This window comes from Anomaloglossus baeobatrachus, chromosome 2, assembly GCF_048569485.1.
Source record: "Anomaloglossus baeobatrachus isolate aAnoBae1 chromosome 2, aAnoBae1.hap1, whole genome shotgun sequence".
NCBI classification, from domain to species: Eukaryota; Metazoa; Chordata; class Amphibia; order Anura; family Aromobatidae; genus Anomaloglossus; species Anomaloglossus baeobatrachus.
The window spans coordinates 562,610,706-562,623,823 of NC_134354.1; the positions used below are offsets into that span (position 1 = coordinate 562,610,706).

The window sequence follows — 13,118 nt, forward strand, 5'->3', positions numbered from 1 at the left end:
GAGTCATGCAGGGAAAAAAAAAATCCTGTTTCTACATAGAACGTAGAAGAATTCAGCTAGCCAATTTTAATCATGTGATATCATAGACCTAATGGAAAACAGAATTAACTAGGTAGAAAAACAAAATGAGCAATTGTAAGCAGACAGTGCTATATACGATCATGACTGCAATATATTAGGAGGATCACAACTTTGATGGGTGTGCGTCTTTAAAGCAAATATTTTATTGATTTACAGGTACCAAAACCTTTTTTTTCCTCTAGTTTTGCTTTTTGGCAGAAAGTTTTCTTATTGCTCTTTGGCAGAAAGTTTTCTTATTGCTCTTTGGCAGATCTGGTTTTACAGTGTATGAAAGGTTTCAAATAAAAATGAGCAATTCAATTCATGCTGCCCTTGTCCATTCAACCCACTTGGTCTTCAATTCTGCATTTAGCATCCATGGACCAGTTACCTGGGCGCCTATGCCGCATACTAGGCCGAATGACGCCATGAAATCATAGTACAATGCATGCTATTAACTTGTATAAGACCTAGTGACTAGGACTCGTGAATTATCATGATATCATGGGCCAAGTAAGCACCACAAATGACAGATATGCCAATTGCAGAAGTCAATACCAGCTGCCACAAAAACCTAGACCTCAAGTCAGACAAAAGCATTGTATATACAGTAAAATTGCTCTTCTCAAATTTCTAGGTTTTTGGTTCACAAACTTTACAGTAAATAAAGACGCACATATAAAAAATGGAGCAGAAGCAACCTATCTGATTTTAGTTCCTTGGTTTAATTTTATTTTTTAAAAGGTTTTCAGAATTTTGTATAAAAAAAATGCTAGCATCTGTATAAAAACTTGTATTTCATATAATATAAAATCCTAGAACATATTTTATTAGAACTTAGTTGCATTGTTCCAATATTCCTTCTGAGCTGACAGTATAGGGACAAACCCTTTTGACAAAGGCTGGCAATACCCAATCTCATCTATTGTAACATTTTAGGATGAATGACAGGGGAGAAACACAACACCAAATTAACAAATTCTGTTAAAGGCTGGAAGAATATCAAAGACAAAAGATTTTATACATCCACTAACACTATTTTTTCAAATAGATAAAGTCCCTGAAAATATTTTGATACATGTGTATATGTATTATGTATGTACAATATATATATTAGGTATTTTTACCTTTTGATCAATGTATTTATTTTCCTCAATCCCAGATCGCTTAGAGTGATCACAAGAAGAAGAGGAAGCTGATGGAAGTCTTCTTAGAAGGCAACTAGTGTCTTGTTGTTGACGGTCAATAAATTGCTTCATAAAACTTTCCCTAAAGAGAACAGACATTAATAATAAATTAAAGGGTTTCTCCAGTCATATGTTATTGATCACCTATAGTTACACTGTCTGGTACTTGTCAGAATCTGTTACACATTGAAACTGCACAGTGCTTTTATGCTCAATCTTCACATCCGGCTTCCATTGGAGCAGTTGATAGGTGGAGGTGGCAGGTGTTGGACCCCTACTGATTTAATACTGATGACCCACAACAGAATCCAAAAAGATGCCTATAGAGTTGTGCCATTGACTTCCATTCTAGAAAAATATTATAAGATACTGCTTTTTTTGATCACTTAAATGTAGCAGTTGTATCCTGTAGTAGCAATGGAGAATTTTTTGCAGTGTGTAAACTGACAAAACATGCTGTAAATGCATTAGTATAGGTGAGAGGACATGATGATTAAAGAGATGCAGGACTCATAGATGCAGTATGTGTATCAGACCTCTGTCTTCTAAGGATGAGCATATCAGTATGATCACCACATCACTTGGAGATTTGTATCCACTAGATAAAAATCATGAAGATTTCCATTGAGTAACTTTAAGAAGACATCAGGAAAATGCAAAAAATAACATAGAAGTGAAGCCTTCAATCTGATTTTAGTTCCTGACCGCCACTTCATTTTTTTAAATTTCAGAACTTTCAATAAAAAAAAGTGCTAGCAGATGACAATATCTAAATACGTGTTTTCCCCAGAAAGGAAGTATTTGGAGCAAATATTTTAGCACTGATTCATCAAAGCAATTTCGCCCGAATTCTGGTGTAAATTGATTTGAAAAGTCACAAATATTTTGGCAATGCTGGAGTGGGATGGGGGCATGTCAGGGCCCAGATGCCACAGCTTATCTAATTCATGATGAGCTATGCTGTTCCTTATGCCAGAAATTCTACTCCAGTCAATGACTTAAGTAAGATTTGTGGCGAAGCACATGTGACTTGTCAGACACTCCTGATTCACTAAAAGGTATGCACTATGAATTAGAAGTGTCTGGCTTCAACAAGATCCTCATCAACACGACCCTCATCAAAATTAGTGGTCTTGTTGATTTAGGGGCCTATGCCTCTGTTCTGAAAAATGACCCCAAAGTTGTCAAGTATAATCTGTCACTCTAGATCAGAAGTGGGGAACCTTTTTTCAGCCGGGGGCCATTTGGAAATTTCTACCAACCTTTGGGGGCCGCACAAAATTATCAATGTGAAAATGACCCTGCTATATTTGGTCAAACAATTAATTAACTTACCCCCTACTGTGGCGACCGGAGCTGCTTCTCTTTGGTGCGGCTGTGATGTTTGGTGATACTAATCATGTTTCTTCTCACAGCTGCTTTTTCATTTTTGTCTGGGTCTGGAGCGCAGTCAACTCTTTGTGATAAGATTGGTAAATCATATACATCACATAACAGACGCTATATATACATCACAGGAGACACTGGGGGCACATACATCACACAAGGGGCTGGGGACATGTATATGCCTCCAGTCCCTCCTGTGATGTATATGCCTCCAGCTTTCCTGTGATGTATGTGCTCCCAGCTCCTCTTGTGATGTATATGTCCCCAGCCCCTTTTGTGATGTATGTGCCCCCAGCCCCTCCTGTGATGTATATGCCCCCCACCCCTCCTGTGATGTAGAAGTCACAGGAGACGCTGAGGACATGCACATCACAAGAGGGGCTGGGGCGCAGACACCACACAAGAAGGGCTGGGGCGCAGGAACCACACAAAAGGGGCTGGGGCGCAAGGCACCACACAAGAGGGGCTGGGGCGCAAGGCACCACACAAGAGGGGCTGGGGCGCAGGCACCACACAAGAGGGGCTGGGGCACAGACACCACTCAAGAGGGGCTGGGGCACAGACACCACTCAAGAGGGGCTGGGGCGCAAGGCACCCCACGAGAGGGGCTGGGGCGCAGGCACCACACAAGAGGGGCTGGGGCGCAAGGCACCACACAAGAGGGGCTGGGGTGCAGACACCACACAAGAGGGGCTGGGGTGCAGACACCACACAAGAGGGGCTGGTGCGCAGACACCACACAAGAGGGGCTGGGGCGCAAGCACCACACAAGAGGGGCTGGGGCACAGGCACCACTGGGGGGGCACAGATATCACTTGCGGAGCCCTGACATCAGTGGGGGGGAGGAGGGACACACAAACCTGGGGTGATACACAGCATTGGGGTGCACACAGCACTGAGGGGAGGGGGGCCACAAAGCATTGGACAGGGCACACAGCAGCAGAGGGCTGGGGCTGGACACACAGCACCGGAGAGCAGGCACCAGAGAGCAGGCACTGCACACGCAGCTCAGAGGGCAGGAACGCAGCTCAGAGGGCCGGGGGCGGCAACGCAGCTCAGAGGGCCGGGGGGCAGCACTGCAGCTCAGAGGGCCGGGGGGCGGCACGCAGCTCCGAGAGCCGGGGGGCAGGAACGCAGCTCAGAGGGTCGGGGGGCGGGAACGCAGCTCCGAGAGCCGGGGGGCGGGAACGCAGCTCCGAGAGCCGGGGGGAGGGAACGCAGCTCCGAGAACCGGGGGGCGGGAACGCAGCTCCGAGAGCCGGGGGGCGGGAACGCAGCTCCGAGAGCCGTGGGGCGGGAACGCAGCTCAGAGGGCCGGGGGGCGGGAATGCAGCTCAGAGGGCCGGGGGGTGGGAACGCAGCTCAGAGGGCAGAGGGCGGGCAACGCAGAGCACTAAACCTGCCCACAAAGTAAGTCCTCTCTCGCTGGCACTGTCCAGCGGGAGAACACATTGGAAAGCACAACAGCACATGTGCGGATTAAAGGGCAGGCGGCCCACAAGATGGCGGTGGCGGCTCGAACACTGCCGCCCCCGGGAATCTGCCCGGGGGGCGCATAAAAGGGCATGGCGGGCCGTATACGGCCCGCAGGCCGGAGGTTCCCCACCCCTGCTCTAGATGGTGAAGCTGGTTACGAGACGATGGATAGATGTCATTTTTGCAGCTGTCCTTCACAGTGTACATGCCTAATCAAGAAAATGGTAACACCTTAATGCCTTAAGGACGAAGCCAATTTTGACCTTAATGATCAGGCCAAATTTTAGAAATCTGGCGACTGTCACTATATGAGTTAATAACTCTGGAACACTTGAACGGATCCCAGTAGTTCTGAGATTGTTTTTATTCATGACTTGATGACTTCATGATAGTGGTAAATTTAGGATGATATTTTTTGCTTGTATTTGTGAAAAAATCTGAAATTTGATGAAAATGTTGCAATTTTCAAAATTTTCAAAATTTTTATGCCCTTAATTAAACTAGAGAGTTATAGCACACAAAATAGTTAATCAATAAAATTTCCCAGATCTCTACTTTACATCAGCACAATTTTTTAAACAAAATTTTTTGGGGTTAGGAAGTTAAAAGCGTTAAAAATTCATCAGCAATTACTCATTTTTTCAACAAAATTTACAAATCCATTTTTTTAGGGACAACATGACATGCGAAGTGACTGAGGGGCCTAGGTGACAGAAAATACCCAAAAGTGACACCATTCTAAAAACTGCACCCCTGAAAATACTCAAAATTACATAAAAAAAGTTTATTAACCCTTGAGGTGCTTCACAGGAACTAAAGTGATATGGAATGGAAAAAAACAAAAATTAACATTTTACCTAAAAATGTTGCTCTAACCCCAATTTATTCACTTTTAGCAGAAATAACACAACAAAATGGACCCCAAAATTTGTTACCCATTTATTGTTTCTTCTGAGAGTGCTGGAAGGGGAGGGTTCGAAACAGAAGGAATACTATTTAGTAGCTAAAGAGCAGAAACTCCCCACAAGTGACCCCATTTTAGAAAGTATGCCCTTCAAGGATTTTATCTAGGAGTATAGTGAGAATTTTGAACCCACAGGTACTTCACAGTATTTGATAACATTAGGCCGCCATTGAAAATTTTATTTTTTTTTCACAAACATGTTGCTTTAGCACCAATCTGTCACTTTTTCAAGAGGCAGCACCAAAAAGTGGACCCCATAGTTTGTTACCCAATTTGTTATAAGCGCAGGAAAACCCCATGGGCGGTCAGAAACCTATTTGGACAAACGGCAGGGCTCGGAATGGAAGGAGCATCAATTGAATTTTGGAAAAGCTGAAATAAGTTGCAGCCACCATGTCTCATTTGCAGGGCCCCTAAGGTACCTATACAACAGAAACCGCACATAAGTGACCCCATTTTGGAAACTAGACCCCTCAAGTATTTTATTCAGGGGTATAGTGAGCATTTCGAATCGACAGGTACTTCATAAAAATGTAGCACCAAATTTATCACCTTTTATGTTATGTACCCACAACCTGGCGACAATTAGGATAGGACACAGAGTCAACCCTCCTGCGGAGATGCGAGTGTTGTCCATGGGAGGACACAGCGGTCCATATCCTCGATTCAGGCTGCTGTGGACTGTAGCTCTATTCTTTCCATGGAGAACACGCTCGTCACCGGAGCATAAATTGACATGCTGCAGTACGGAAAGCCGAGCTGCAGGTCAGTTTACGCTGTGGAGACAAGAAGCACAGTGGGCGGGAGATGTCTAAAATGTATTTTATTGCCACACCATGCCTCATCTAGCCATACTGATATTAGGGCTATGAACATAAATGCTACATGATAACTTGGTTGGTTACCAGTGCACTATTATTTGGAATTGTTGTATTCAAAAAATTGTTGTTTTTTTCTACATAAGGAATTGCTCATTATTGCTAACTGTACTTGAGACCTTTGGTTTACTTCAGGTCACTGCTGTATTTCTTTGGATCCTACAATACCACTAGTTGTGGAACAGTAGTTCCAGAAAAATACCTGGGTAGAGTAAGTCAAATATAACAACAGGTATAAACAGAAAGAAAAAGTCCTAAAAAATAACTTTTAATAAATTTATCACTAAAATTGACCTAGGTCAATTTTTAAAAACTGCACATAAGCGAACATAGAGCACCAAGTCTGGACCACAAAGCTCAAAAAGGGTCCAGAAAGGTGCTTGTGGCACAATAAAAGAGAGAAGACCACAATATTCTGGACTTTACCCCACAGAGTTTAATATCTTATTCATGGATCAACACTCTAGTCCTCAGGTTGTTAAGTTTATATTGTTATTAAATAGGGATGAGCGAACGTATTCGCCACTATTCGGTACCCGACGGATAACAGGCTATTCGCGCCATTCGGTATCCGATGAATAAAACAACATCCGCTCCGATACTTTCATTTTCATTTCTGACTTCCTGGCGCCTGTTTTCCAGCCAATGAACACATCTGATGTTGCTTGCTCTCACAGTAATGCCGCAGCCATCTTTGTTGTGGTGTTACTGTGATTGGCTTGGCCGCACAGCGTCATATAAATACACATTGCCGCAGCTTCCGAGAATGATACATATATAGTCCACGCTGAAGAGAGAGAGTTTCTGCCTTTTCCCATCCATTTCGGCCTTTTTCCTTAGTGACCACAGCTCGCCGTTAGGTCCAATGTGAAATTATTCTGGTTTCCCATAGACTTACATTGCGCGAATATCCGCGAATAGTCGAATAGCGGTGACCTATTCGGCGGATATTTGCGAAGTCGGATATTTTGGTATTCGATCATCCCTATTATTAAATATTCATAAATCCACGGGGGCACCACCCATACAGGTAAATGTATATCTAGTATGGTATCAATACACACACCACACTAGTCAGAACTCGACCCAGACAGAGTTTAATATCCTATTTATGGACCAACACCCTACTGATAAGGTAGATAATATAGTGTTCATAAAGTTCCATTAACCCATGGGAACCGTCCGTAAAGGTAAATGTATACTAAATGTAGGGACAGTATATCATATATATATACATTGAGGAGAGCAACCTTTTTCCTCATAATGCTTATTACAGCAAACCAACCATCTTAATAAAGGAACGCTCTCACCCAAGTAAGCAGCACTGATCAAAGTAGTACTACTAAAAATCATGGAGTCTCGGTGAAGGCACGATATTACAGATGACTAAGACGCTCCCGACGCGTTTCTTCTGGGTAGATTCATCAGGGAAGCAAGAACCCTTGCGCATGAAAATAGTGCCACTCTCCACCAATCCACACAGTCACCATTTACTGGGCAATTCCAAACTTCCTCAGTTCATCCATAGTGTGCCATAGCTTTGGAAGTTTGGAATTGCCCAGTAAATGGTGACTATGAGGATTGATGGAGAGTGGCGCTATTAAGAGGTTAACCTATTAACCTTTAACACTAGAAGTCCCAGAAATTTCGAGCTCCCCCTGAATTCCCGAAATAGGGTCAAATGACCCTTAGTCCAAACTGAATAGAACTAACTAGAAACTAAATGGCTAAACTCAATGGAAAACAACAACCTCCTGTGGTGCGACAGTAATGGCCTTAATTACAGAACAAAAGACGGTGATTATAGGATGTTAACTAAAATCCTTCAGGTCATTCGACTGGGTTCCAAAGGTAGAAATGTTAAATGACCCCTCTCTGGGACTTCTAGTGTTAAGAGGTTAAGAATAAGTCAGACAAGTCATTGAACAATAGCAGGAACATTGGATGCTAGAAAATGAAGGAAAGAAGATGACAATGATTATAATATTGGCAGATTGCTGATGAAGAGGAATCTCCCACTCAAACATGTGGATCGCAAGTAATAGAACTGGAGAGCATGAACATATTAAACCGGTGTATGCACTAAACCAGTTTTAAACTTTTGTGTAGGAGATGAGGGCTACAAGACCATGCTTTTCTATTGGTTTTGTGTGAAAGGAAAGGTATGCTTTAAAGGCTAGAATAATGTATCCAGTCACGAGCCCTGAAATAAAACAATCATCATAGACTAAGCTACTATAATTTTTTGTGAGATATCTTGATAACTTGATATCTCTGCCCAATTGTTACCTTTGTTTGTAGGATTCGTCATACACAGAATTAATAGGCAAATGTATATTGGAACACTGACATTTCTGGACTACAGATTGTTGAACTAAAGGAGTTTTTCTATTTTTTACAGGACCAGATCTCCCTGGAGAGAGTACAAGACAATATTTAATAATAAGCTGTCACTTTCAAAATGACATTTTTACTGAAGGTTGAAACATTTTGGAAGCAAATTGTGTCTTAATGTGCAGGCACACAACTGTAAAATAAAAAAAGACATTTGTGGCACTTTGAAAGACATTAAAATCCTCTGTTTTGAGACATATAACAAATAAGTGTCAAACAAGTATCATTTATCACATAAAACAGAACTCTGAAAACAAACATGCTAATAATAATGTGTGAAATATCTCTGGTTCTTCAAGGGACATAAAGGTTACATCAATTCATACACTATTATAAAATGTGCATTATTGTTCTAGTATCCATAACCTCCAGTGTCACTTACTAGAATATTGTTATTTGAGTAACTATGGCAAATATTAGGCAAACTAGTATAGTTTTAAGGTGGCCATACACATTATATAGTGGTGGGTTGGTGGTTGAACAACTGTTTACTAATCGCTTGGAGAACGATGTTTGAGAGTCGATATTGAATCACACATGTTTAAAGTGACTCTATTAGCACAGAAAGACTGTCCAAACCAACTAATGGCACTCGGTGCACTCTTGGCGGGGCCAAACATTTAAGTGCGTCTTCTCAATTGCTTGTTTTCCCTTTATCTCCATCGCTCCCTCTTCTTTAACTGACAGCTTTGACTTCATAGAGATCGAGAAAGGTGAAGATAGATGGAAAACAAGCAGGTGGGAAGATGTATTTAAATGTTTGGCAGTGCCATGATATATTGAGTGCCTGTTCTTGGTGTGTACAGTCATTCAGTGCTGACAAAGTCCCTTAAATGCGACATGTGCACACAGCCTTTTTGCCACCTTTTTTTGTGGTGTTTTTCTTGCAGATTTTCAGAAATCTGCAAGGAAATCCTGATGCCAGCAAAGTTTATGAGAATTCTGAAGTGCTGAACACACGTTCAGAATTTTTTCCTTGCAGATTATATTGCCAAAAAAAATCATCAGAATGTAAATTCTTTCTATGTTTTTCCCTGCATTTTCACCATTGAAAGCAATGAAAAAAAATAAATTAAAAATCTTGGTAAATTGCGACAAATATGCATGTTTTTTTTATTGAGAGAACAAGCAGATTTGGGTGCAGATTGCTTGCAACCAAATCTGCAATGTGTGCATATAGCCTAACCCTTTCACAATGGGGGCAATTTCTGTTTTTGAGTTTTAGTTTTTCCTCCGCTTAATCCCAGAGCCTTAAGCTTTTTTTGCTATTTTTCTGTCCGCATAGATATATGAGGGATTTTTCTTTGCTGGAGAAGCTGTACTTTTGAATGACACCATTCACTGTGCCACACAGTGTACTGAAAAACAGGGAAAAAGTTCCACATGGGGAGAAATTACGAACCACCCCCCCACACACAATTCTAACATTTTTTGGGGTAATTGTTTTTACGCTGTACATTTTGTGGTAAAATTAAGCCTGTAAATAGAGATGAGCGGACTTGTTGAAGTTCGGGATCTGCGGATTCAGCCGGACTTTAGATATAGTTCAGTTTGGCAATGGAGCCGTGTGATGGCTTCTTTTTTTTGTGGGGAGCGACAATGTGATGTTTTGACTGCTTGTTACAGCATTTTTCATGGTACTGCAGCAACCCAAAAAACTTAATTTTGCTGTTCTTCAATAAATTTTTTTATGGTGGTGTTTACCAATCGGGTTAATTATTTTTATATTTTGAGAAATGGGACTTTTCTGAACTCGGCAATACTACATGTGTACTGTTTTATTATCTTTATTTTTAATGGGATAAAGAGGGCCGATTTGAACGTCTATGTTTTTTTCATGTTTTTTCATTTTTTTTTTACTTTTTACCATTTTAAATAGTCCCCTCATGGGACTATAATCTGCGATCGTCTGATCATTTGTGCTATATATAACAATGCCATAGCTACATAGAGTAGAAATCACAGTCTCCTCTAAAGCTTAGCCACATGCCGGGTTTCAGTTAAGCGTTGCTATGGCATGCATGGAGGTCTTCAGCAGACCCCCTGCTGTCATAGCACCCAATTGATGACCCACGATCACATCACTGGTGTGCCAATAGGCGTTTAAAATGGTGCGTCCCCAATGCTGGTGCATGTTAAATCCCGTTGTCAGAGTTTGACAGCAGGATTTAACACATTAACAATCAAAGGCACAGCTTAAACGTAAGGTCAATATGATTCTTGTTTATGAAAAAACAGTTAGGTCCAGAAATATTTGGACAGTGACACAAGTTTTGTTATTTTAGCTGTTTACAAAAACATGTTCAGAAATACAATTATATATATAATATGGGCTGAAAGTGCACACTCCCAGCTGCAATATGAGAGTTTTCACATCCAAATCGGAGAAAGGGTTTAGGAATCATAGCTCTGTAATGCATAGCCTCCTCTTTTTCAAGGGACCAAAAGTAATTGGACAAGGGACTCTAAGGGCTGCAATTAACTCTGAAGGCATCTCCCTCGTTAACCTGTAATCAATGAAGTAGTTAAAAGGTCTGGGGTTGATTACAGGTGTGTGGTTTTGCATTTGGAAGCTGTTGCTGTGACCAGACAACATGCGGTCTAAGGAACTCTCAATTGAGGTGAAGCAGAACATCCTGAGGCTGAAAAAAAAGAAAAAATCCATCAGAGAGATAGCAGACATGCTTGGAGTAGCAAAATCAACAGTCGGGTACATTCTGAGAAAAAAGGAATTGACTGGTGAGCTTGGGAACTCAAAAAGGCCTGGGCGTCCACGGATGACAACAGTGGTGGATGATCGCCGCATACTTTCTTTGGTGAAGAAGAACCCGTTCACAACATCAACTGAAGTCCAGAACACTCTCAGTGAAGTAGGTGTATCTGTCTCTAAGTCAACAGTAAAGAGAAGACTCCATAAAAGTAAATACAAAGGGTTCACATCTAGATGCAAACCATTCATCAATTCCAAAAATAGACAGGCCAGAGTTAAATTTGCTGAAAAACACCTCATGAAGCCAGCTCAGTTCTGGAAAAGTATTCTATGGACAGATGAGACAAAGATCAACGTGTACCAGAATGATGGGAAGAAAAAAGTTTGGAGAAGAAAGGGAACGGCACATGATCCAAGGCACACCACATCCTCTGTAAAACATGGTGGAGGCAACGTGATGGCATGGGCATGCATGGCTTTCAATGGTACTGGGTCACTTGTGTTTATTGATGACATAACAGCAGACAAGAGTAGCCAGATGAATTCTGAAGTGTACCGGGATATACTTTCAGCCCAGATTCAGCCAAATGCCGCAGAGTTGATCGGACGGCGCTTCATAGTACAGATGGACAATGACCCCAAGCATACAGCCAAAGCTACCCAGGAGTTCAAGAGTGCAAAAAAGTGGCACATTCTGCAATGGCCAAGTCAATCACCAGATCTTAACCCAATTGAGCATGCATTTCACTTGCTCAAATCCAGACTTAAGACGGAAAGACCCACAAACAAGCATGACCTGAAGGCTGCGGCTGTAAAGGCCTGGCAAAGCATTAAGAAGGAGGAAACCCAGCGTTTGGTGATGTCCATGGGTTCCAGACTTAAGGCAGTGATTGCCTCCAAAGGATTCGCAACAAAATATTGAAAATAAAAATATTTTGTTTGGGTTTGGTTTATTTGTCCAATTACTTTTGACCTCCTAAAATGTGGTGTGTTTGTAAAGAAATGTGTACAATTCCTACAATTTCTATCAGATATTTTTGTTCAAACCTTCAAATTAAACGTTACAATTTGCACTTGAATTCTGTTGTAGAGGTTTCATTTCAAATCCAATGTGGTGGCATGCAGAGCCCAACTCGCGAAAATTGTGTAACTGTCCAAATATTTCTGGACCTAACTGTATCTAAAATTTGCCTAATTTAGTAAAATTTCGTTTTTGAACTTTTAATTTTTATGCCGTAACATAAAAGAATTGTTTTTGAAAAAACTTTTTTTGTTATATAGTTAGAAGGGTTAAAAGTTTAGCAGTTAGTTCTTCATTTTTTATCAGTTAAATTTACAAAACCTTTATTGTAGGGACTTAAAGTTTGAGCTGACTTTAAAGGGATTTATACAGTATCACAAAAGTGAGTACACCTCTTACATTTTGGTAAACATTTTATTATATATTTTCATGGGACATCACTGAAGATATGATAGTTTGATGCAATGTAAAGTAATCAGTATACAGCTTATATAATAGTGTAAATTTGGTGTGCTCTCTAAATAACTCAAATGTCAAAATCGCTGTCAAAAAAAGCTAGTACACCCCTAAGTGAAAATGACCAATTGTGTGCAATTAGCCATGTTCACTCCCTGGTGTCATGTGACTCCTTAGTGTTACAAAGTCACAGGTGTGAATGGGGAATGGGTGTGGTAATTTGTTGTTATCACTCATGCACGCTCTCATACCGGTCACTGGATGTTCAGTATTGCACCTCATGGCAAAGAATTCTCTGAGGATCTGAAAAAAAGAATTGTTGCTCTACATAACGGTGGTCTAGGCTATAGGAAGATTGCAAACACCCTGAAACTGAGCTGCAGCACAGTGGCCAAAACCATACAGAAGTTTACAAGTCAGGTTCCACTCAGAACAGGTCTCGTCATGGTTGACCAAAGAAGCTGAGTGCATGTGCTCATCGTCATATCAAGAGGTTGTGTTTTCAAAATAGACATATGATTCCTGGAAGCATTGCTGCAGTGGCTAAAGGGGTAGTGGGTCAGCCTGTCAGTGGTCAGACCAAACG

At 41.4% G+C, this 13,118-nt stretch overlaps 1 protein-coding gene across 4 annotated transcripts in view; it reads right to left on the bottom strand.

Moving 5' to 3' along the window:
* Window positions 1-13,118, bottom strand: part of NALCN (sodium leak channel, non-selective) — a 1,011,261-nt gene that overhangs the window by 234,198 nt on the left and 763,945 nt on the right. For all 4 annotated transcript variants that reach the window (XM_075336708.1, XM_075336707.1, XM_075336706.1 and 1 more), the window contains one exon: window positions 1,188-1,329. In XM_075336708.1, coding sequence (XP_075192823.1) covers window positions 1,188-1,329 — 142 coding nt within the window. The remainder of the gene's footprint in view (window positions 1-1,187; window positions 1,330-13,118) is intronic.